At 39.9% G+C, this 27220-nt stretch overlaps 1 protein-coding gene across 8 annotated transcripts in view; it reads left to right on the top strand.

Moving 5' to 3' along the window:
* The window catches only part of dab2ipb (DAB2 interacting protein b), a 238381-nt gene that overhangs the window by 116093 nt on the left and 95068 nt on the right, over positions 1-27220 (top strand). For 6 of the 8 annotated variants that reach the window (XM_036140370.1, XM_012866171.3, XM_036140371.1 and 3 more), the window contains 2 exons: positions 4666-4784; positions 18368-18486. In XM_036140370.1, coding sequence (XP_035996263.1) covers positions 4666-4784; positions 18368-18486 — 238 coding nt within the window. The remainder of the gene's footprint in view (positions 1-4665; positions 4785-18367; positions 18487-27220) is intronic. The other 2 variants (XM_036140369.1, XM_012866174.3) reach the window with 1 other exon arrangement.

The following is a 27220-nucleotide window of genomic DNA, read 5'->3' as shown; positions in this document are numbered from 1 at the left end:
GGAGCAAATTTGTTAAAGGCCGGGTGCTGGAATTTGCATTGCCGACTTAATTCCGTCAGGGCTGATAATTACCTTAATCAGCCTTATTTGCTCATGAATGAGTTTTTGATTTGAAAGGATTAAAAAGTCTTGTTGTCATGGCAGCAGATATTTCAGTCCCGCTGTATTTGTTGGTTACAGGGAGGAAAAGCGACAGGAAAGAAATCACTGCTCGAGTTGTGCCGTGACTAAAGAGAGAGATGTTTTTTTTTTTTTATTTGATCACATCCACACTCCTTAGTGCCTGACTTTGATATCCAAGGAGACTTTTAAAGATTTATCATCCAAATCCGATGTAATGAATACTTGACAGACAGGCTAAAATCTATTTTTATCACCTCCTGAGTTTTGTCCTTTTCCAACTTTACTCTCTAAAATCAAATCCTCCTTGACGTTCCAGAACAAATGACTACCGGCCTGATGCCCCAATGTGGTTCTGGTTAATTGAAAATGGGGGAAAAAAAATAAATAAAATATCAGCGTATCCTGTTTTGGTCTATCTCTGTTTGTGTTTATATCAGCCTGAGAAAAGTGTGGGTTGCTCTGCATAGCAGGATGTGCTGTTGTGCTATACTTGCTCTTTAGTTTCACTGTGAGGTAATGCAGCCAACATGCGGCCTACGAGACAGCAGATGGATTATTTTAGAACAGCTCAACTCTACAAACATAATGTGGGGACAAGACTGAGAAACGTTTAATATGCTTATCTGCTTATTTAAAGCGTGTTATTGATGAAAATGCCATTTCAGATGGGCAAAAGTTTAGGATTTAGGGGTGACCACATGAACGATCCGTACCTAGAAGTTTAGAGAGGGTGCCTTTAAATATAGTAACCCTGCAAAATCCTTTGTTTATCAAAATGCTCACTATTTATACACAGGTTAGCATTTTATTAAGTTAAAAATTTCAATGTGTTTTATTTGAGTTCAGCCAACTGGAAGTGGAAAGAAGAGGATACATGGTTTTCAACATTTTTGTCTTTTTTTGGGGTTATGTTTCTAGAGCATCTTTGCAAACTAGCCTGAGCTCAGTCAGACTGTCTTTCAACAGCAAGGCTCTTGTTTCGTTTAAGTCTAGACTTTGACAAGGCCGCTCTTTTTGCTATGAACTAAACCCTTCCTTTTATTGTAGCTCTGGTTGTGTATGTCGGGTCATTGTCCAGCCGATCACCGTCTCCACTCTTTACCAACCCAAGGTTTTCCTCCCTGTATTTAGTTCCAGACGTCTCACAATCTGCTCTGCCCAGCTTTTCTGTCCCTGCTGAGGAACAAAGGCCCACGGCATGAGGTTTCCACCACCTTATTTCTCCATAGTTTCCTGCTGCATGTTCACTATATCGCCTAAAATCAAAGTTTCCCAAACTTATCAGCTACTGACCTGCAAAACAGTACCGGAATGGACTCGCCACCCAAGCCATTGGCTGAGTATACAAATATTTCGACAAAGCCAATGGACTGGGCATAATAATAACGAAAACAGCATCAACAGCCAATGTGTTTGGTTTTGTCTATTTTCAAGTGGTGTTTTTATATCTATAAAAAAAACCTTTATCATTATTATTGTTTAGCGTATTTCTGTAAAGGATCTCATGGCCGAATACTTGTTGATCCATGACCCCAAGTGGGGTCCTGACCCTGACTTTGGGAACCAGTGGTCTGCATGGTTTGTGACAAAAATGTGTCTTACGGCTTTCTTGTAAAAATGCCTTTCTTCTTGCAACTCCTCCAAATAACCCAGACTTGTGGGGTTACAAAGCGAATGGATGACCTGTCAATAGAGTCTCTCATGTGAGCTGTGGATGTCTGCAGCTCTTCCTTGGTTACCCTGGATCTGTTGCCTGCTTCTCTGATTATTGCCTTTGCCCAGCTTTCAGTTGTCTTAGTAGGTGCAGTTGTGCCACTAAAACACATTGATGTTTGTTACATGACAAAACATGATACATTTTGAATGGTGATGACAGTTTTATAAGCCACCATTAAGCCAGACCCCTGTCATTATAATAGCAGTAAAAGATAGCATGCCCAACATAACTTAAGCATATTTACTTACTGAGTTATTTTAGTGTCTGACGGTTGATTTTTAGCGTTGTCACTTTATTTTTGTCCCGTGATTACACTAAAAATCCAAAAAGACGTCTGACATTTCCGCCAATTCATTTCTGTGAACCTGTGCAGTCTTGCCAGGTTGTGTGAGTTCAATTCTGCAAAAAAAAAAAAAAAACAAACGATTGTAAGTCAGTGTATTACCCCCTAAAGCCATACAACAGTGGTGTGTGTGTGCATGAGTGGACTTGTTATATAATAAGAATATATTAATACTACAATAACACACTGCTTGACACTGTGTAGTAATAACTTTCTGAGTTGTTCCAGACGATTAAAGTCTAGATTAAAATAGTTTAACATTGCCTGAATGACACTTTGGCCAAAGAAAGCCTCTTAATGTGTAAGCTTACAGATGTTATCACCACATTGAAAGCTGTGGCCTGTATTCTGCACTGTGTATATATTTTAAAACACATCCAGAAATGCATACCTGTGACACAGTTATATACCTTGGGTGCTTTTTTTTCCTCTTCTTGGGAGTGAGCAGACAGCAGAAAGAAGTGAAATATGTGAAGACTTGCATGCTGGATGACACTAACATTCCTCATGAACGTGTCCAGATCCGCAGCGTCTTCACACGTACACCTTCCTTTGACTTCCGCACGCTCTCAGGACCTGACCCCATATTTTTATCCCATCTTTTCATTTTTTTAAAATGTCTTTTTCTGGTTTCTCATTAATTTCTTTTCCTAGATCATTTTGATGGAACCCTTCCAGGAAGGGAATGTGTGACTAACAAACTAATGTGAAAGCAGATGTTCATCCAGATGGTTTTAAAAGAGCTTTAAACTGTTTTTATTGCCGACAAAGCTGAAAAGCATCATGTTAAACTGTCTAATACAAACATCTCCTCAAAGAAAAAAAACATACTAGTTTTGAATGTGGTTGCTCAAAGACTGGTTTGAATTGGATTATAGAAATGAAATAAGATAGCTAACCAAACAGTTAGGTGATTGAGGCTTAACTGTTAACTAGGTGTGAGGTGCGCAGGTTTCTTGCTGCCTCTGTCTGTTTGGGTCACAGCCTGACACAGGATGTCGCATCAGTTTGAAAACAGAAACCCGCTGAAACCACCAGCAGGACCACCGCTTTGCAGGGTTTCTGTACTGTCTTAAAAACAAAAAAATATATATTTATTTTATTTTCTGGCACTAGGGATTTTTTTTTCTTTCATAACATTCAGACAGAAAATGGGCAGAGCGAGAGAGAGAAGTTGCAAAAGCATGCAGCACAAGTCCAACGATTAAGTATCAAACTCCAAAAGACTGCATTGAAGACTGATTCTTGTTTATGTTTTAGAGAGAGAGAGGGAGAGGGAGAGAGAGAGATCCATAAATTACAATATTATTGAGAATTTATTTCAGTAACTCAATAGATTAACACAGACATACTGACAATTTCTAAAGCCTTTATTTAGCCTTTATTGTTAGTTATGATACTTTTCCCCACCTCCAGTTAAGAAAAAACACAGCATTTAAGATTAGAATGTTGCATCAGACCAATTATAAGGCTACATTTTTCACACAGATATGGGGTCTTAATGAAAAGTATGTCTAATGCTGGCTTACAGTTTTTTTCCCCCAAAAATGTAGTTTTAATCTGACAAGTAAGCTTCTTAGAAATGCATATTACAATTTATTTACCATTGTGCACCCATAACAGAATCCTTTCCTCAAACTGACCCTTGGTAGTTTGTTGGGCAAATCAAAATCAACAGGTTCCTGCAACCTCATCCACTACCACCTCGTTCAACATAGGAGATGTGTATTTAATCAAAACTATTTTTACACCTCAAAATAAAAAAAAAATAACCACTTGCAGTTAGTTTATTGCATTGTAATCCAGCACATCTGCTTAATGCTCTCCAGACATCAGAGTTTAACAGGCATCTTGTTTGTGGTGCTCTCAGGTCGGCCAGTCTTTGTCTTTATTTAGCCACAATAAATAATAAACTATAATTGATGATGTTTGCAAACCCAAGAAAATACTGGTTTGGCGGGGGGATTTCTCATACCATCTTTCCTCTGTTGGTTCCATAAGAATATCAATACACTTCAGTGCCATCAAACTTTTGGGTAAACGCTGTTATTGTGTGCTGCTTAGCCATACAGTTGTGCTGTGTGATATAATTGGTTTTATTTTTAGAAGCAGAGTTTGAGGCTTTGACGTTCAGTCAGAACCCTGCAATCTGTTGCTGAAAAACACTGGAGAATTTAGATATACTTTAATTTTCACTTTTCTTGTTATCCAAATAAAAGAACATAAACACCCATCCCTTTTTACCACCACATCTGGACATCAAAAGACGTCTTAGTGGAAACGTCATTGGACCTTTCACCTTTCAGACATTTTTCACATAGAAAAATGGCTAAAAAGATGGAAACCAAAGTTCTTTTTCACGTTTTTTATCCCCCCAACAAGCTTTTGCTTAAGGGGCAAGTGAAGTTCCTCAGCCTTTAAAAATCTTTCAAATGAAAAAGAAGAAACCCGGCAACATAAAGGTCTTTGTGTGTGTCCCCAGAGTCCCCTCCGGAGAAGACGGGCCGCCGACGCAGCATGCCAGGCTCCTCGGACAAGAACGTCACCGCCATGGAGGCCGCCTCCACCGCTGCCACGCCTTTCAGAGTCACCGTGAGTACTGTGAGTGCTGCTTTGCTTTTATCTACCAACTGCACCCTCTGCCTGTCGTACCTCGTCGATTCGTGAGTTGTTGCTTATAGACGGATATTTCAGGGGGCCCAGATGGAGTCGTACCAGCGTGGAACGGATTTGCTTTAAAAGTCGAAACGGAGCATTTTGAACTTTAATGTCTGCACAGCATACATTTGGTTTACATTCATCACTCAATTCTCTATTGTTTTTTTTTTCCCAACGTGAATAAGTGGTAAGTTTTATTTAAGCGAAGTCTCTTACACTCCCACACAGCTTTCCGTCTCTGCTGTCAAACACAAATGGAGAGCACTCTTTTTTCTTTTTTTTTTTTTGTCCATCAGTCGGCTCTAGCGCGCTCTGTCATGTTTAATTCAGTAGATAAACAGTCAGTTAATGAAGCAAAAAATTCTGCCATGAGTCATCAATTTAAAGATAATTAGCAATTAGCTGCGCAAATTTCCAATAATAATTAACAAGTGGGGAGACGGCAACCCAGAGGTGAAGTGTAAACACTCAAAAGTCCGGCCAGAGGCGTGACAAGATTGGTTTCTCATAAGCTCATAAATTCAGCGTCATCTTTTGGGTCTTCACAGGTGAAACAGACACGAATAAGGCCTAAATTAGGAGCTGAAAGGTGGAACAGTATCCACATAAAAAATGTAAATGAATTTAAAAATAAATCCAAGGCTTTATTTAAAGTCCACATTGGTTATAATTAAAATTGAATGTATTGTATGCATCTTTTTCAAATATACTTCAGTAATGTAAAGTCCTAAATAATAAAATGTAATTTTGCAGTTTGCTTCATTTAGGACTAATAACATCCTTCAGATATAAAATACATTTCTATTGCTGGTGTTACATTTAATCTGAGACTTTACTGGATTTTATTCATCTCTTATAGAAATGTGCGAGTGGAATCTCTGTTTGATCTTGATCTTTATCAAGAATTAACAAGTACTTATATATAAAAAAAGAAACAAAGCACTGCAGGCTTGTAGGAGAGCTAAAGGGTCAGATGGAAGGGCTGAGTTATTGATTTACTGCCTCTGAAGCAGCTTCTTGTACTTCTCAGGGTGAAGAAAGTTGGTTGAGATCTGCTGCAAAGTCATCCTGAGTCAAATGACCTCTTAACTCTCATCTGTGAGCTTCATATCAATACGCTGGAACGACTAATTCCTGCCCAAAGTGAACATAGAGAAAATTTCAACTTGCCCTGTGGGCACCTTTCCTATATGCTTCCCCCTAGTGGTATTTAGTTGTACTGCATCAACAATCCCACCTCAACATTTTAAACGGCCTGCAACATTAAACTTTTTTCAGATTTTATCACATAACCACAGGCCTCAATATATTTTATTGCTGTTACACAAGATGAACGCAATGTAGCTCACAACTGTGATGTGAAAAGATAAAGGAATTAATATTATTATTATTATTGATATTGTTATTATTATTATTATTATTATTATTACAGATACAGAAATCTAAACCTCATGGAATTTCTGTTGAACATTAGTTAACAAACAACGTCATAAGGATGCAAGTCAGAGATAAAGTTTTGCGGAGGCTTAATCCTAAAATTGCTTTGAAAAAGAATATAGGTAAATTTTAACAATTCCCAGATCTCCGTTCAACCATTTTCTGAAACTGAAAGAGGATGGCACAACTCCAAACCCAGCAGTAGAAGGCCATAAGAGACTCCTTTGAGCCACTTATGTTATTGACAACAGATTAACACAGTAGGCACATGCTGATAATATGTTTCTTAAGGATGTTTGGTGGTCAGTGAATGGGTACCGTCCTTCATTATTTATCTTTCTTTCATGAACAAACTTTCACACTGACAAAAAAAAAAGAGTTCTAATGATATCTAAAGCACTCTTCTAGGCCTTGAGCTAAATCTGTCAAAATGAGTTTCTCTCTTGTGTTTAGCAGGGACTGGGTTTCTTTTCTAAAAAAACACACACAAACACACACATGCACAGTCTTCTGATGTTCTCAAATGCTGTTGTTTGACATCAAAACCATTGATGACAAGAAGTGAAATAATTTCTTAGTGCCATCTTCTACAATCGATCAGATAAAGAATAAAAATAGGCGCTACGGTTTCTTTTGCTTCTCTTACCCAGTACCTTCACTTATGGTGACTGGACTGATTTTCCACAGGGACCTAACTCTTAATCCATTCTTTGCCTACCTCCCATTTTCTCTCCGATAAATAGCAGAACGGTCTAATTGGGAAGGTATGTCTTCTGGTTTTATCCGTTTATGCTAAAGGAGAACAAGAGAGGTGATAGTAGAAGCAAAGACAGCCCTGCTGATGGTCCCGGCTCTGATTCTATCAGCCCGCATTAAGGGCGGCCTGGAACTGCCGAGCCGAGGGAATAGAATTAACCGGCTGCAAGCATTTGCTTTAATTTCATGACAAAAAAACAAGGCCCCGCAATAAAGCCCAGCTGAACTCTTAAGTGCTGATTTAATGGAGTTGGACAGGCTGAGATTACAATCAAGTGTCGGATGGCTTATACATCCGCACACACGCGCACTCAAGAGGTTAAACTACCAACAAGAGAGCGCAAAAAAAAATATTGATACTTTCTTCATCAAGCCATCAGATTCCCTTTTTGTGAAGCGAGCACAATAAGCAAAGGCATGCGCTCCTCCATGCTGAATGTGCAACGTTGGCCTCTGGGTTGCCATCTCCGCAGTTGTTATGACATCCCGACCTCCCTCCTCGCTGTCAACCACAGAAAGATGGAATAATTAAAGAGCTTGTTGAGAGTCATACCTGCATATGAAACTGTAACCTCAAAGTATCCCCAAATCTGTGCGTTTGCACATCGGCAAATACACGAGACTTGTCATATCTCCTTTTCTTACATTCAGGTCAAAATCATCTTTCTTTGGGTACATGTACCCATTCTTGGCACATGACTCGGCACTCTAGATAGCACACTGAATTTAGCGTTTAATAGTGTTTCTACCTACTTGTCGCCATCTATCGTGAATGGATTTCGGATGTTGCACAACACCGTAACCTGATATTCAAATGACCCTTTTCACAACGAACTGGAGGCAGGATACTGGAGAACAAGCAACCGGTGAATGTGTTGAGAGCGCAAAACTCCTGAGTCAATTTGATTTCTAGTTGCCCATTTTGGGACAAACAATAAAAACACTGAGCTTCAACACTAAACGCGATGGAGTCAAACTCATGGTCTCTCATCTTCTCGCGTCGGACAAAGTGGCATTCACCGTCGGCCTTTACAACCGCGTCTATAAACAGCGCTTCTAACTGAGTTTATAAATGCTGGTGTGTCCATAAACAGCAACTGTTGGTGTTAATCGCTCCTTCCTGAAACAGTCTTTGTTACTCCTGTTGGTAGCGTTTCTTAAAAGAAGTCAACCGACCAAACTTGGTGTTTTTTCTAATCCTGTCAACCCCTCAAAGCATTGCTTTGCGGTACAAGTGATATCACTCATCCACACTCATCAATTCACACACCCCTACCCAACTCTCTAAAGTTACTTCAACATGTCTCAGGAGGAAGCTGCTATACGTTCCCATTTAGGCCACAACTGCCCGAAGATCAGAAATGCCGGTCGCATCGTAACGAGTCTTCACAAGACGGAGTGTTGCTTAAAACACCGTTTCTAAACGGTGATGGTGACTTTGAGACAGCAGTTTGAAAGGATCCAGAGGAAAAGTAGAGCATCTGTGTTGCTGACAGTCTCCTTGCACTGGAATCCTTTACCAAAACACAATTCAACTAAAGGAGAAACAAACATTTAGTGTAGTAGTAATTACTGACGCAATGAACTGGCCTTGTGGTTTCTCCCCTACTGTTGAAACCAATGTGTTTGATAGATGAAATAAATGCTGGATTATTCTGCATTTAAACATTGATCTTAATGCCCTTTTTAATCACCTGCTTTTTCCAGGAGACAAATCAGATTCATTTGAGCCCATTTTTCTCTTTGAACTTTATCTCCCCCTCTCAGTAGAAAGGATGCCAACAGAAGTAGACGTTAGATTTCCTCTGCCGACTTAAACACACAACGGGACTTGATGTTTCACAAACTCTGCCGTATTTCCCTAACCTGGCAGGCCAGATTGATGATGTGTAGAACTCTCTGTTCTGCTCATTATCAATCTGGGTCTTCTCCCATCGAATCCATTTGGGTAAAGGAGGGACATTCAGCAGAACTCTCTGTGCTGATTGGGCAAAGCGACACCTTGTGCCGGCCTACCAAAGGTTGGTTTTAGCCAATAACGGTATCAAATGAAAATGTATGCAGCAGGTGTCATGAGAAACAGCAACAAGATACGCTGGTCAAGGAATCTCTAGCTGTTCTTTCAAATATGTTTTGGATTCTGACTAAACAGATGCGATAGCAGCAGCTTCACATGCGTCCTGCGCTGCCATGTTCATCTTGGTTCGGCTGTGGGCTCTGCAGTTCTTGCTTTCATCACAGTTGTATGACCCGCCTTAAACCATAATACTGCAACGTGATTGGCCTGAACCGTTTTTGGTTCGGTCACAAAAGGTTCGAGTGGGACTTGTGTGTTTGTAAACGCACAAATACCGTGAGAATTCAGCTTGCAGGCAAAGTTAATATTTCCCCAACATTCAGACCCTCTTAACAAGTGTTTTGTTTTATTTTTTGACACACCAAAATTCCTGATAAGATAAGAGACAGTGTTTAACCAGGATACGTCTTATTTCATTTTGCTTGGTAAAGTGATTTTACAATAATATGACCGAACATTCGTTTCACAAAGTTAGGTTGTGTTGTCTTGTAACGGCAATATTTTTATATACCTCTTCTTTGTCGTTTTGTTAAATTCAGCCCGGGTTTTTGTGGGTGGTGTTGGTGTAAGGTATGACTAGTAATTTGCGTTTTTACAGGTTTGCTTGATAGATCGAGGCCCTGTGGGTAGAGCAGGCGTCAAACAGTGCATGGAACACCATTGTCCATGTGCCTAACAAAGCTACTTATTATCTGCTGTCCTTTTGAGCAGTAAAGATGTTGAGACCATGCTACACAGTGGACGACAAGCGTAGCTCTGGTCTTGTAATAGAGCCTTGTTTTATGCTTTGCTGCATCACAAAACCAGGGTTTAAACAATTTTTTTTTATAGATTATTGTATTTCTGTCTTTTCTCTTTGCTGTTGTTTTCTATTCAGCTGCATGTATGTGATAGGATTGGTGTCTTATTCTGAAGCCCTAGCTAAAAAAAAAAGAGCAATAAGAGGTCCCATCGCAGTGAAAATCAAAACTATATTTCACCCTCTTTGACCATCCTTTGTTTCACTTCGCTCTGCAGATAATTCCATGCTCTGCTGAGCTCTTATCCGCCGCTGACCTTGTCACTCGTTTGCTCTACTTTACTTCCAGCTTTCCTTCTCGTTTAGTTTCATTCTGTTGCTTCTTCCACTGACTTGTGCTCTGCCGCCTCCGCAGTGTGTTCAAATTATTTCATTTAGCCTCCTGCTGCAAGTCGTCCCTCCCTGTCAGTCATTTTCCCTCCTTTTTTTTTGGGCTGGCTTTAGCTCCCCCTCGTTATCCTCTTTTTGTTACCCTGGATTTCCTTCCTAATTTATTTCAGTGTTCTCACTATCTGAAGGTTTTCATATATCAGTTTTACTCAATTTGATTAACGGTCGTCCACACCCGCTTGTCTGTACCCTGCTTCGTATCTATTCTTTCTCTTTAAGCCTGCAATCAATCCCCCTCTCACTGCCTGGATAGGGGGGGGGGGGGGGGGGTGGTTGCTCACCGACTCCCGTCACGTGGACACAAACAGGAGCAAGGTTTTAATTTGTTAGCTATGAACATGTCAACGGCAGCAGGATAGCGCACCCTCTGGGGGGGCTGACAGGGAAGAAGCGGGGAATCGCTTCGACGTTGAAGGAGATCGTGAGCAGCGATATGTGGAAATGAGAAAAAGGTGTTCAGGCGTTATTAAAATTTCAACTGCACTCTCTCCTTCTGTGTCAAAAAGTCACAGTCGGTGTCTCTCGCTCGCTCGCTCGCTCTCCCTTCAGCGTTCTTGTCATGTTTATGGAGCAGCTGATGTTGCGGGGGTTGCTTAATAGATTCTTTCTGCTTCACTTAGAGTCCTATATTTCTTTGTTTAGATGGGCGTCTCTGCTAATCAAACCACCTGCCCTCTCTTCCTCACAGATCTAAAGAACGGATTTTTATTCATGGCTTCTCTCTGAAACAGCAATGACTCAGCCCTGTTCATTCTACTAATAGCCCTTCAATAAAGTTCACTGGTACCAACAGCGTTCCCCCCCACCACCCCTTTTTGTTCAAGTTTGACTTTCTAACTGAGGATGTAGAGCATATTAAAAAATTAAAAGCTATTATGGGGCCTTGAAAGCGCAGGCGGGGTCCAGCGGCACCATTTCATTTCGGTTGCTATTCGGTTGCTAAGAAAACAAAAGAAACTTAATCAGAGCTCGCTCTTGCTACTCTGCTGTCAGTAAAGCTGCTGTCACAATGTTTACCTCGCCACATATAAAGTGCATTTTTTTTTTTTTGACACATCAAGTGCTCATGCCTCAATTCCAAAAAAATCCACAGGAGGTTTGGCTTCGCTGGAGATCAAGTGATATATGCTACTAAACCAGAGGCGTAGATTATAACAGCATAATGGATTCAGTGCCCCGGCAATTCGTTCTCCGAAATGGTCCATTTCACGTTTTTTGGTGTTAAATATTGTCTGACATGCCAAAAACCTCCTGCAACTTCTGCTTATATGATATTGGTCTTGCTTTCTCAGATGCTGTATATAAGTAAACTGAATTGACTTGAAAAGCACTGAGGCCTGAAACTTGACGGCAACACCTTTTAACATCTTCCTGAAACGTTCAGACCTTCTATTTAAATAACTTACAGTGAAGGCGCTAAAAAGGCAGCGCCCTCTGGTTCACTGCTAGGACAGCCCCCGTTTTTTTTTTGTTTTTTTTTTACAGCTGGACAAAAGCCTAAAAGGGTTAGTAGAAGTGCTCATGAACTCATGGACCACAGACTTATGTTTGTTTTAAATGCAGTGCTTCTTGAGGAGCTAAAGATCAAAACAGATACGTGTTGATTTTAGCCCTGGTGTACAGAGAAATCACTCCATTTAAAAAAAAAAAAAAGTTGTAAAAAATTCCAATAATTTGGCACTTCTGTAAGTTAGGTTGTGATTCTAAATTGTGTCATCCCCAGAAAGAAAGGAAAAAAAATGTAGTAGTATTGTTAATTGCATATTTTCCTCTTAATTATTATAAAGAGACAAAATGTGGATCATTTAATTAATTGGTATTGTCAGTTTTGCTCAGTTAAGATTATTTGTGAAGTGCCAACTAAGTTCAGATGTCAATTCAACACTGCAAAATGGGAACTAAAAATGGGTAAAATCCTCTTGAAATTAATGTATTTTTCCTTGATTTGAGCTGGTAAATCAGACTATTTGCCAAAGGAATAAGATTTTCACACTTAAAATAAGAACAATTCATCTCCTTATTTCAAGTGCAGGATTCCTAATTATCTTATTTTAGGGGTAGAAATTCTCGTTCCATTGGCAAAAAGTCTTATTTAGCTGTTCAAATCAAGGAAAAATAAACTAATTTCAAGAAAATTTTACTTACTGTTAGTTCCCTTTTTGCAGTGAAGGCACTAAAACAACTATAACAACAGAAATGTCTATAAGATCCAATTCATCCAAGATCAAACTCCAATCAACACAATTCATTCCAGTCCAATACAATCAAAATGTACATCTAGAACCAATTCAGTCCACATTCTAGTTAAACAAAGTTGGGTTTAAAAGGTCATTTGAGCAGATAGGTAAAAGTTTGTCTGCCTAACAAAGCCCAGCCAACTGCACTGAACCTCAGCTATAGGTGGAAAAATCGGAGAAGAAGCCTCCAGCAGAAACATGCTTGGTGTGATGGGGCATCTTCTGCGTGACCAGCTGGGGCTTAGAGAACTAAAAGAAGACACAGAAAATGACCCAGAAGTGGCAGATCTTTGGCAAAGAAAACTCAAATGACCACGCAGAGTTAATGGCAGCTAGAACTGGACACCGACGGCTCCTGCCATTCACCCACTGAAAGTTTTCTTTGTGCAAAAAAAAACTGCAAATGAAGCCACACTGCTGCTAATGGATTTGCTTTAGTTTTGACCAAATGCACTGCAAAAAGAGAACTAAAAATAAGTAAAATTTTCTTGAAATTAATGTTTTTACCCTTGATTTGAGCAAGTAAATAAGATTATTTGCCAATGGAAGGAGTATTTTTACCCCTAAAATAAGATAATTAGATATACTGCACTTGAAATAAGATGATGGAGATGAAATCTTCCTATTTTAAGTGCTAAAATCTAATTCCATTGGCAAATAGTCTTATTTACCTGCTCAAATCAAGGGTAAATACATTCATTACAAGAAAATTTTACTTGTTTTTAGTTCTATTTTTGCAGTGTGTGCAAAGTTAGTTCCCCAAAGATAGAACAGGAATAATTGTTCCGTTGTGTTCTACGGTGCGATTTTGTGCAGAGTTGGTCTACACTTCATTAAAAGTAGATGTAAATGGACAAAATCTTTCAGCTTTAAAATCTTTGTCCACTTTAAACTAAGATGTGCGACCATCTAGTTTTTAGAAACGCTTCTTTCCAAGGGATCATAGATTTCCACATCGCTTAGACTGTGTGTTTTAGTCATTAGTGCATGTTTTCTGTTACTGAATAAATTCTAAGTTGTCTTAAGTTCTGGAAAAGCTCCGACAGAGTCACATCTAAAATTGCTGTGTAAGCTGAGTGCTTGTGTAGCGGCAAATTGAATTTAATGCAAAGTTGATGCCGTGCTTCCTTTACGCTACTTGCTGGGGTCTTGTTTTTTTTTTTCCCACAATCCTCCTCATTTAAAAAGCGTTATTGTTTCAGCTCAATGTCGCACCTCGACTTTCTTTGTGCGTTGCAGTTTTGGACAGGAATGTGCATCAGCAGCAAAAACCTAACACTGCCATTCTTTTTTTTTTTTTTTTTTTTGCAGTTATCCCGTATTATCACAAACATACAACTTTTTGCTTCAATATTACCTAGAGATTAAGAAACGCAGCACTCCTGTGTGTTTGTACACAGTGATGTTACGCGCACTCAGTATTGGCGTGAAGCTCGGGTTACCGACATGGGAGCGTCCTTTGTTTTCAGGCCAGAGTGCCTCCTGATGACAGGTGTTGTTCGTCGGGATGCTGAGGGTGCTCTGTGATCGGCTGCCAAGCTGTGAGGAAGTGGCTCTCTAATTATCCCCGCTCCATCGAAGCCTGGGGAGATCTATTCATACTGTAGGTGGTAATTGTTATACAAGTGTGTTAATGGCCTGAACGGGACGGAGGGAGGTCTCTCTCCCAGTGCAATTTGCCCGTCACAGCCGTGTGGAAGGGTGTATGAGAACAGCAGAAGGTTAAAGCACTTTAGGTAATGCGCGTCTGTTAGGTTATGCGACGCTTTTCTGTTTAGTTTGCCAGTAATCTCTGTCTGGCTAAATCCTTTTAGCTAGACACAGAGTATTCGTTTTTTTTGGGTGACTGTGGCTCAGTGGGGAGAGTGGTTGTCTTGTAAATCGGAAGGTTGCAGGTTCAAATCCAGCTTTCTCTTGTTACGTGTTCATGGGCACAAGGCACTTAACCCCGTTTCGCCTACTTTACCTTGTAAAGCACTTTGAGTTGCAAGTATGACTAGAAAGCACTATATAAATACGGTCTGTTTACTATTCAGTCCATATTTCTTAAATCTCCATTTTTAGTACACTCATGGCTAACAGTTTCTGCAGTGACAAAATTGTAGTCTTGCACAGAAGAAACTCTAAAAACCATTTGACTGCAATCTTTTTGTCAGTAGAGGGGTTGTTACAATGCCTTGTCGAACCCTTCAAATCCCTTTTTTAAGTAATATTGGTGCCGGTAAAATTGTACAATGAATTTATTTCGAATTTAGTGCAACTGATTTCCTCCAGATGTTAGGCATCTGTTATGAACACCATTGTTCTTTCAAAGGGGACATGTCATTACATTTTAATGGCTTCTTTTTCACATTGAAATCATTCAGTTGCGGTCTATATAAAGTGGAAGTGCAATACTTTGGTCTGAATTTCTTGTTATTGTTGCCCCCACAAGCCCTTCTTTTGCCCCTGTCCTGAGGTGCACCCCCCCCCCCACCCCACCCCCCAGCTCGCAGAGCGGAGTATGCTGGGGATGGTGTAATGAATTGTGGGGGTTAGTGCACCCAATAGCCGCACATTTTCCCTTATCCACTTGTAGCTTCAGCATCCTTCAGCTTGGATAACAAAATTGCGGAAAGAAATAAAGTTGGCGGATTTGCAAAATTGTTTAGCTGGATGTCCCTGACCCTGTTTAGCAGTTTTGCAACAAATATTATGACATTAATGCTCCAAAAACGCAATAGAGAATAGAGAAAACTGTACTGATTGGAAAATATTATCCAAAAAGATTAAAGAGATATCCACACAGGACCTTGACAGACTAAATTCAACTCTTCTGCACTCGAAGAGACTTCCAAGTAAACAAAAACATGTATTTAAGGACTGGAAGAAGTGAATTTTGCATCACATGTCCCCTTTCAGGCTTTAAGCTTCTTTCAGTCTAATATATATATATATATATATATATATATATATATATATATATATATATATATATATATTGTGGTAAAGTGACAATATATTGTACAAGCATGGAAATTATATTGCTTGAACAACCAAGATTTGATGTTATACCATGACCCTCTTTAATGTTACGACATAATATACATGAACGTTATAGCATAATGAAGTTGATGACGATGCAGATAAGTGGGTGTGAAAATGTCTTGTTTACAGGAACTGATTAAATTCCATTTCATGCTTGGTTTGAGCCATGGAGAGATTCTGCTGCTGAGCAGCTTGGACAGTGCCGTGATAATCATGCGTACACAGAGGAGGAGCTTAAAACACATCAGGCTGTAGAGGAGGAAAAAGGGGTGTGACTGTGGCATTTAATGATAGATCTGGACCCACACAGGGATGAGCAGAAACACAACTGGCCCCAAATGACCCCAAATTAATGTGGCATGTTGACTCCCATGACAAGCTGAAGCTATGTGGAAAATGTATTAATGTATGACCTCATGTTGTTCTCAACCTGAAGCATTTGAAATTCTGACGAATGTACAAACAATTATTTTTTTTTAACAATGTAAACAGAATATTGTTAGAACGTCAAAAAAATATTTGTCAAAATGTGATAAACAGTTTAATGAGATGTTCAAAAGTGAAAAGTTCATTAAAATAACATGAGAGTATATTTTACGAATTTTTTACAAAGAAGAAAGATCATTGGTTGGGTCAGGGGTCTGCACATCTTTTTTTGGAAGTTTTAGTTTTATTTATGTCCAAAAAGCATAAGTTTCTTTTCACTTTTATTATTATTATTATTATTATTATTATTATTATTATTATTATTATTATTATTATTATTGTTGTTGTTGTTGTTATTACTACTACTGTGTGTTGATCTATCAAAGAAAATCCAAATTATATTCACTTTTGTCAGTTTATTGGTTGTCACGCGACAAAATTTCAAATGTTCAAGGGGTTGTGATCAGTTTTGCAAGGGTCTCTGAAATAGTGGAGAGGATATGTTTGAAGTCGATGGTTACCTTTGAAAAATATCACTCCATATTTTAGGAAATTGGACCTGAGAGAACAGTCTTTCAGATCATAAGAACCTAAAGACGAGTGGTTCAGCTGCAGTGAGGAAGATGACCTCCAATCTCCAGTAAGCACCAGATCTCCTACTGAGGAGTGCACTTTAAAGTCCTGTTGCCTCCGGTGCAAAGCTTACAGTTGGGTTTGTGTGCTTCTGTGAAGGCAACAGTCCTGTAAGGGCAGGAAGTCCAGAATTAAAATAAAATGTGGAAAAAAAACTCACCAGAAAAAAACATTATTATCAGATTCTGCAGCAAATTAAATAAAAAGCTGAAGATTGGGACAAAATTATTATTCTTTTTTTTCCGATTAAACATCCTTGGGATTGTTGAAATACCTGGAGAATTATTTGTCCACTGAAAACTACCTCGAGGCCAAGGTCGTCCCTGCAGTGAAGGATTTTGACAGAGAGAAGGCTCACTCACAACGCTGGCCAAAATCACTTTCATGGACCATTTGCAGCAAAAAGGAACATCACAAAACAAGACAAGTGAAGAAGAAGTAGCTTAAAGAGCGCAACACGGAAATGTCTGACTTACCTAAACTTAAAGTCAAACATTAGACATCATAACTTTGTGTGAAAAATACAAAAACAAAGTAAAAGTCACAAAAGTCATGTCAAAAATGTCAAAGTTAGCAATTAATTTTGAAAAAATGTTTCTCAATACTGGATATAAACTGGAGTCTAACAGCATCACAACATTTTGCCTCATCTTTTTCAAATCGTCGCAAGCAAGCGACTCTAAACTTCCAGGAATGCATTTTCATTCCTGTCGCCCGTAGCAGGCAGACCCGGCTCTGGAGGCTTGTGGCCTGGAGGCAAATTAATCAGCGGCTTCAGACAAAGACAGAGAACCGGTGAATCTGAATAATACTGAACTCTCCATGGTGGAAAGCCCGCCACAGAGAAGGACGCCGTTTCATTGCCGGTCACTTCAAGGGAACATTTGGATTCTGGATACCAAGCAGGTGAGAGAAAAAGAGTCAAATGCTCCATGGGTGAATACTGACTGGAACGCACAACTACAGAGTGACCAGATCCACAGCAACAAAACCAGGGACAAGAACGTGTGAAGCTAACACAGCCGCTACAATAGGAGCCTTCACCTCTACTTTCAAAATATACTGCGTGTATGCCAAAGCTTAATAAATGTCCATCATGCAGCTTTGATTGTAGTGAACCAATCGAAATGCTTGACAGCGATGCCACCCCCCCACACACACACACACACACACACACACACACACACACACACACACACACACACACACACACACACACACACACACACACACACACACACACACAGCAGGAGTCTCTGCTGTGGCTTTTCTGCACCACTCTTCTCATTTGCTCAGTTTTTTCTCTCACCTCACGCCGGCCGACTGTTACCATAGAGATGGCCAGGGTTGGATGGCAGATATAAGAAAACAACAATACATACTAAATCAGAGCAAAATGCGTGTTCACAAATAAAGACCTATATTTACTTAAAGTTATTTTTTTTTTCACTTGAACTGACAGCATTCGTGGTGATGAATGATAACGTCCCGATCCTGTCTCTGCTCTCCTCGGGTTCGCTTCCATCTATTAGAGTTACTTCTATGGCTCTACATTTTTGGGTCGCACTCTAATTTTGATGTGACCAACATTTATTCATCGCTCATCACCCTTGATTTTAACATGCAGAGCACACACGGTTGATTTCATCTTTTATCGTCGCGCTGCCAAGTTCGGCCGAGTGACTGACATGTCCAGCGCCTAAGTGTCGGCGACGCTGTAACGTTGACTGTCCTTCTCCATCAGGGCTTTCTGAGTCGACGGCTGAAGGGCTCCATAAAACGCACCAAGAGTCAACCGAAGCTCGATCGGAACTCCAGCTTTAGACACATCCTCCCCGGCTTCAGGAGTGTGGACAACGACAGGTGAGGCTTCTCCCCTTTCGCTAATGCTGGCTTTAAATGTCCGTTAATGATCATCGGTTGCATACGCATGGGAAGCCTGATACGGTTGTGTAACGCGTGGCTTGTTTGGGAGTCCATACGCAGTGAACGCTTTTTCACGATCATCACCGCAATGTAAGAGGGTTTGGAGGGTTTGGAGCGTCCAACATTCTTTGTTGTGCTTTTGAGAACATCCAAACTCGACACGGACACAGAGCATTTACTCAGCAATCGCAGGTATTTTAGGAGCAGAGAGCTGTCATCTGAAAATAGCTACAGCAGGCTATGGATGATTGGGTAAACTTGTGTCACGCTGTCACTTTAAAGACAAGAGCTTGCTTCAAAGACCCAGTTTGGCAGAGCAAAGAACATCAACACCCTGCGCGCTGGAGATACTGCTCTAACCAATAACGACAGGTAATGGAATAGCTTAATTAAACATCACACTTCATCTCTCCGTTGCATGACAAAGTCCAGGATGGGAAGAACGTTTGACGCATAAAAAAAGACACCTAACCTGGCTTAAGATACAAAAAGAGATGGGTGCTTTTAACATGCATCATCTTTTAAGACTTTGTATTTGATTCTGAAGCAATCCTTCATCCTGAGCAAGCATGTGGCGACAGGGGGGAGGAACTGCTTCCTTTAAACGGGACGAAATCTCCAGGAGAACCACTCAGTAAAAGCCGCCATCTAATGCCGCTGGCAGGGGTTTGAGAGGACAGGAAGGAGATACCGATTAATAGGTGCAAAAGCTCTCTCCAAGAAAGAGTCAAATATATAGTTTATCAATAGAGTTTAATTTGAAGCTCGTCCTACTTTGTTTCCTCCACTTTAAGCAATACACAGTACCTCTGGCAGCAAAACAGCCCCACATTGTGATGTTTCCAGAACCATGCTCAACAGCCGGTATAGTTTTATTGGGTTTGTTGCCACATCTTGACTGCTCCAAGCGCACTTATTGTACGGTGGCCAAACAGCTATTTTTTTTAGACTATTCACTGACACATTTGTGATGATAACAGTGGTGAAATATTCATCCAGGATAATGCCTAGATCTTATTGCTGGCTCCACAGAAAAGATGCAGTTTCTCAGCAACCTACTAAGAGACAGTTAGCCACACATTGCTGTGGATGATCTCTAGATTACAGATTATCTACAATAGGGTTAAACCTGTGCACAAACTCTTATTTCACTACTGACGTTTGGCCGTCTTTGTCTTAAATTTAGCAAATAATTTTAAAGATTCTGCAGCCCCAACCCAACACCAATGTTTGACCATTTATAGAAATGCGTCAAGATTAACTTTTGCAATCTTGTTCTACTGTATCTTTCTCTGCTCAGCCCTCTCCCCCTATCTATAGCTACCATTTAACAGCCTTTTGCCTCTGGCTGTGATTACTGGCAGTTCATGCCTAATTTGTACAGGTGCTCGTGCTGCTTGGCAAACATTTCCCCCCAGGCTGCATGACGGGGGACAATTCGAATTCCATACCAAGCGATTGCCGCCCTCTAATCACGCTCCCTGCTCGCTCTTTTCGAGGAGCTCTTCTCCCGCGTGCACGGCTAGCAGCAGACTCTTCCTGCGCGTGCCTTCCTCTGTCTCTGGGACAGAGCCAAGGTGTCCATATGCAGGGTTTAATTAAAGAAAGCGCTGCGTTTGAAGGGGATGTTCTATGGCTTTCTATTTCAAAACTTGGAGACGAGTTACCGCCTCGCTTCCTACTTTTAATGAGACATTAACATCACTGTCAGGCTATCACAGGGGAATCCTTCGCCGTTGTTAAGTGCGGAACACAATGAACTTTTTCTGCCCTTCAGTCGGACCGAATGAGCTCACCTCCTTTTCTTCGTCCCGCTGTCTTTACCCGTCCTCCTCGCCACTTCTCCCATGCTTCTTTTCTTTTCCTTTTATCGAGCCTCAGACCTCTAAACATCCTTTGCTATTTTGCTTTTTGCCTTCCCCGTGCAGTTTGCAAAGCGTCCCAAACTATCGACGTGTATGCAGCTCTCCGATAAGAGAACGAGGCAAATACCGGAGCGGAAATTAGAATGTCCCGGAGGTTTCTTGTCTCTGCCAACACAGAAAGGCACACGACATGTAACCACACACCTCAACTACAAAAAGCAAAAAATAAATACATCATGATGGATGTTTATATAAATATGTGGTTTCGTGATGTATAACAAGAGGGAAAAAAAATGCTAGCTTGGTGTTTCGAAAGAAGAAAAATGACAAAACAATTGAATAAGTTTGTGTTAAATTCGAAGAAGATGCAGAGTTACAGAGCGCAGCGTGAGACAAGGCAGGTGTACTCGCTGTTAGCCTGGGAGCAGCCTTGCTGCAGGGCATAAAACACAGCAGAAGGTGACAGACTAAAAAAAAAAAAAAATGAAAATACTGAGATGATGAGATCCAGGAGGGAAAGGAAGGGAGTGGAGAAGGAATCTCTCATTGTGAGAAGCTGCACGTGTGCAAATGTGCAACCTCGATCAGGACAGATACATGGCTTGTCCCTAAGCCATGTATCTGCGGCCATTTTATTCTAATTGTTTTCAAGGAAGCAGAAAACAGAGCCTCGGGTGTCAACACAAACACGTTTTTTGACTGTGCGTGCTGTTCACCACAATATGATTCGCAGGCCACGTAGCCTGGAGGAGGCTCACAAGTTGGACAGGCTGCCGACGAGCAGCTGGACACTGAAAAATTCATCCGTCTTAATCAAAGGCTGGACCCTCTGCAAGCACACTTCTGCAGCAAAACAAATCAGCAGCTCAGAGAAGGTGCACACGAATCTGGTTAGTTCGTCGTATTAATTTCAAGTATTTGCAGCCGTACAAATGCAGGATATAATCAGGCAAGTTTGGTTTGAATCTGACCCAAAATACTGAAAGCTCAACTTTCTTGCTTTTTTCTAGACAGGTTGTACATTTTAGGGTTTTGGATAGTGCTTTTTACAGAACTGAACCTTATCGGCTTTCATGATGATCCGCCGGGTTGCCGTTTTCAGGGTTTTTCAGCAGCTGCCGTGCCAAACTCATCCTATGTGAGCAAACTTTCAATAGAGCTCTGACAGAATGCCCCTGACATGTTCTGCGAGATGCGTTTCTTTCTGAAGAGTCTCCAAAATACATTAGCCCCACTACCAGGCTTTTATCCACTTCGTAATGACGTCCCACAAGGTCAAATCTTTACTAAACTGGAAATGCCAAAAAGGACACCTTTCCAATTGGTTTTGTCCCTTCACTGCATGAATGGTAGCCAAGGGATCTCTGCCAAAGATCAACCACTGTAGAGTCGCTGGGAAACTTTATGGTGTTTCATATATTTTGAATGTGCGGGTTCTAGCACACAGCCCGGCGGTGTTCCAGTATCGAGGCCCTGACCCTCTGGGGACTATTTGACGAGCCGTTCAGACTCCAACGGCCCGTGGACGCTGAGAGAAGCAGGTTTATCAGCCTGGAAACCACTGTGTAGTTTGGATGCTGCCTGACTAGTGCCCGCTACTAGCAACTGACGTCTGTCCAGAGCTGGTAGCAGGTTGGCAATGACCTTCTGACCATGTGGTGATGCGATTGCTTTTGACAGAAGAAAAACTAATCTAACTAGACAATCTTTTGGGTTATGTCACTGTTAAGTACTGTATTTAAAGGTCATGTGGTCAGTTTAAGAGAACCCAATAACAGACAAGCTGCTGTACTCACTACATGTGGCAGAAACTCACATGGCGCTAGATATGTTTACATGCACAAAATTCCATGATCGGATTAAATTGCATCCGGATTAAATAATCGGATTGTACCATTTATATGGGGACGCAATCAATTAATCCGATGATAATGTGTGTGTATGTGCACCTGGCTTTATTCAGAATAGAACCACTCTGACATGCATAGTCATCAGATGCCCCTAAAAAAAACATAGAAGAAGAACATCTGTCTTTGCTAAACAACAAAAAAAATAGTAGACAAAGCAGGATTATGAGAGTTTGTTTGTCTTCCGAGTGTCCAGGATGGAGTTGCTCGTTCTAAATACGTTTGAAACGTTACTGAGTAAGCATCAATTTTGAGCTCTTTTGGGTTTTTCTAAAAAGAGAGGTTGTATCTTCAGCGGCGACAGTTTTGCATCCCAATTTATTCCCGCCACTCACCAACGTGGAAATACGTCACGTTTACGTTGGCGGCACATGCGCACTCGGCTCAGTTTGCCACATTCGAAACAACTTGAGCCTGACAAGCGTTTATATGCACATTGATTGGATTATCAAACGGCATAAACCCCCCGTGTCATTTGGATTACAATTTCATTCCAATTGAGCTTAATCCAATCCTCATATTCCAATTGGCTAGTCTACATGCTGCATTTTAATTCCAATCAGCCCTTTATTACGATTACTTTTGGCTAATGGCTAGTGTTCAACGGATTTAAAATCCTCTTAGAAATGCAAAGAGAACTTGCTAGATGTTTGTCTTCGCTGTCATAAAGATTTAATTTTTAGAAGGGTGCACCAGTGGAGTTTAATTAATATATTTGTGTGTTTGTGTTTCATCATTATTTTGTGTTTTGGTTACCCAGTGAATTTGATTTACTTAACCTGTACTGCTGTAGCTCCTTCTCCACTATCTGATCTGCACCGATCTGTTTATATTACTGTTGAATTCTATGTGGTGAGCAGGATTGTTGGTTTTCTTCCAACAGCATTTTACCTCACCTGGAAACTGCAATGTTACTGTCATTAGGTGAAGGTGGAATTGATTATTTGGCGTTTCATGCTATGCATTAGCCATTGTTGTAATTCATAAATATTAAATACGAATACTTGTTCTCATTTCTCTGAGGCTTCTCTCTCCATTGCATTATGTACCATATCACTTTTCATTCATATGCATGGCAAGTAAACATTGTTTGATAATTGCAGAGCAGGACATGTTACTCAGTGTGTGTTTTTGCACAGGGGTCTCCAATCTTTACTGTCAAAAGAGCATTTTGCCCTCACTCCAGCTAAATGAAACTTGTTCAGAACCCCAAGTGTTGCATCGGTTTTTTGGGGAAAAAAAGGGAAAATGTATCATTTTTGATAAAGACCCACCGTAGGAAATATTTTTTTTTAATATTTTTTTTATATAATTTTTTTAAAGAAACACTTTTTATGTCTATTTTGAGTTTTGGAATAGAGGGTGGATTTATTTTATGGGATACTGATATTTGTGGATAGTTATCTAAAAAATTCAATAGTTACCAATTGAATGACAAAATATTGATCTACAATGAAATATTACGATTACTTTTGGACTTAGACTTAGACTAACTTTATTGTCATTTTGTGTGTACAGAGTGCATACAAAACAAAATTTAGTTGCATACAGCTTACGACAATGTAATGAGATCGTAACTGAAATTAAATAACATTACAATATAAAGTGCAGCAGTGATAAGAATGTACAGTGCAGGAGAAAAAACTGTGTTTAAAAAAGTCTGCAGAAGAATGTTCCACCATGTTTATAGTGCAAAAACAATGGTGCAAAAAGGCATTAGTTTGAAAAGTTCAGCGTTATTATGTTGTGTAAAGGCAATTATTCCATGAAAAAAAAATCATAAAACCTGCACTTATTATCATAACTACATTTAGATACCTTAATAAAGATAAAAAATGTAACCAAAGTTATCAAGGACCATTGTGGAAGGTCCAAAGAGCCACTTGTAACAGCTGTTCTCCGTAATGGCAAACTTTTTTTTGTGTGTGGAAAGACTGCTGCGGTAAGAAGAGCCTTTTTAGTTACAGGAAGACATGAGCTCTGAATATTTAGTGACAGTATGGGATTTGATTTATGACTTTCTCATTTTATCACTTACCGGTATTTAAGTGCAGTATATCTTTTGTCACCAGCTCAATTTTATTTCATGGAAATAATACAAAGTATCATACTGTTGTTGGAAAAAAACATTACAGTCATTTGAAAAGAAACGGGGCGTGTATGATGGATGGGATGGGTACAGATTTGTGCAAAAACACTAAACAGGAGCGATACCTAGACAAGGGGAGCTATTACATTCTGGCGTTATGAGTTGGAGTAAAAATATCATAGGATTTATGCAAAAATTCAAAACAAAAAGGTTTAACATGAAGTGTTTTTATTTGAAAACTTATAGCATTCCTACTCCTGGTAAAACATCATGGTGATTATTACAGTTGTAATAATAATGTAATAATTATACAATTAGTTTGTTTTTCTTCACCAACTTGAACAAAAAAAAAAGAAAAAGAAATAAACAACTGCTGTTTTTAGGAGCAGTTTTTTAAGTGCCTATTGCAGAATTTTAGACATTTTTGTCGATCAGCTTTGTAGTTAGTAGCTTTGGGAACACAAAAAGCGGCTCTTAGCCGGCGAATTAGTTGGACAATCCGTTTTAGTTCCCAGCTTGAAGTCGAGCAGGTTGGTGATGCTTTTTATTTCATACCACTATTATCTGTGTTCTGTGATTAGAAGACAGCTTTTTCTTTTCTTCCATTTAAACCCTCCACTTCCTCTGGCATTTAAAGAAACAATCCTTAAACAGTAAAGTGCTGTGAAGGAAAGTTTTTGTGATTTTAAGGCTTTTGTACCCTACATACTTTTACTTTCGTATATACTTTTCTCACAGAGCTGCTTGCTCAACTGGAAAATGTGCACACCCCCACCACCAGATACAGTCGGGGTCTCCATATGTTAGGAAATCCCGGGTGGGGGTCTGAACGCTCCATGGATCTGAACTGGTCCGCAGCTCGGTGGTTGGAGACATCTGGGGTCTTTGAGGTGAGGCAGTACAAAATTAGTATCATCAATAGCCAGTAGTAGAAAAGTCAATATGTAGAAAAGTGAACAAATCATCAACCATGTGGAAGGCTAACAGCTAGCCAGCTAAACCACCAATTTAAGCTGAGTTTGGACATTTAAAATAAGTGACACTCAAAATCTTCATATCCATAAGATGCAATGCTATATAAGTACAGTGCATTATGGGATGGTGACGTGTCCAGGGTGTACTGCCTTTCTCTAAACTAACCCCTGGGCACCAGCTACTGGTGGGCGCAGTGAGGTGCTGTGTTAAAAAGCAATGGTTCTTAGATGTATCCCCAAGTCCTTTCAGTAATGAACTGTGTTCATTTTTTATGCTTTGCTGCCTGTGGAAATGAAGATCACTTCTAATTAATATCTATCTGGCTTTTCCTTTTTAAGGCTTTAGAGTCGCTTAGTAAAACTCTGAACTCGGGATAATGAAATGAATGATTTTTATTGTTTAATAAAATTTTTTTCCCAGTAAGTCCACCAAGCTTTTTGCGCACGCTCATTCATAGAGGGGGGAAATGCCGGAGAGCAAATGGATTTGTTTTGGACTCATTTTCTTTTATGAGATCACTTCTACAGTGAAAAGTTTTTTCATTCTCTTGAAGTTTTTCACATTTACTCACATTATAGCTAAGGGCCTATTTTACAGGGCTTTTATGTGGATGGGCAATACAAAGCACTTTATTACCGTCATGTGAATTTAAAACAGAAATCATTGCTCGTTGTTCTGTGCAAAATAGCTCAAGCCCCGTCGGATTTAATGGAGGACATCTGTGAATATCAGTTTTGTTTTGTCAAAGATTCTCAAATTGGATTTGGGTTAGAACCATTCTTATGCATGAATGTGCGTTGATTTAAGATACTGCTACTGAAAACCTGATTGAACGTCTCAGAAAAGTTGCCTCCTCTTGCGTCGTTTTCAAACTCGAGCCCGATTTGGTCCAGCGTTGCCCAGTGCATTTAACTCGGTCCGTCTTCCTTTCAACTTTAAACCAGTTTTCCTCCTGGAGAAAAGCAACCCCACAGGATGACGGTGCCGCCAGCACATTTCGCAGAAAAAAATCAAGTATCCTTATCTTCCAAATTCAAAATTAGAGTTTATCTTTAATGCTTAATGTCACAGAAAATGTATATTGTTTAAATATGTTCTTTATATAATGATTGTGACCCCTTACATGAACTTTAAACAATAGATCATTTTTGGTCGATCTTTGTTCGAAAGTGTGAACAATATGGTCATTTAATTTAATAAGAAAAGCGAGCTTTTCAAGAAGAACTAAGTTTTTGCTCACATGCTTTTGTTGTGTATAAAAAGTCATGCATCATACCAAAGTGGTTTATAATAATGCAGTTAGGCTGAAAAGCAGTAATAGTAATTTAAGGGTTGCACCACTGTTTTATCCTCATTGCATCTTTCTCTGGACTGAATGCCACACGACAGTGCTTCTGTGGAAGCAATAAAACGAGAGAAAATGATGGAAAGAGCGCAGCAGTGAGGAAAAAAAGACATCCATCCATAAATCCAATAAAGTGATGACATTTAGAGTTATTAAATTCTGTAAACATTCCCCAGGTGGTCCCACCACAATATCCTACCTCCTTGGCTCCTTCCTTATCCCTTCTTCCCTCAGTCCTTCACAGACACCCCCTGTGCATCCCGGTCAGCCATATCATTATGATCATTTACTCAGTGAAAAAAGCCGACTTGGCTAATTTGCTCTATAAACGGTACATAAAAACTATTTTTTCATAAAACAAAAGCACGTGTGTTTTTCTCTATTCACAAAAATGTTACCTTGCGTTTGTCTATCCTAGTATCTTATAGTATCCCTAGTTGTTGGCTTTAATTAGACAAAATGTGAAAACATAATGCTGTATGGTAATGCA

Source organism: Fundulus heteroclitus, chromosome 8 (genome assembly GCF_011125445.2).
Source record: "Fundulus heteroclitus isolate FHET01 chromosome 8, MU-UCD_Fhet_4.1, whole genome shotgun sequence".
NCBI classification, from domain to species: Eukaryota; Metazoa; Chordata; class Actinopteri; order Cyprinodontiformes; family Fundulidae; genus Fundulus; species Fundulus heteroclitus.
Note: the sequence above shows the minus strand (reverse complement) of the source record. Positions and strands in the feature narration are given on the sequence as shown.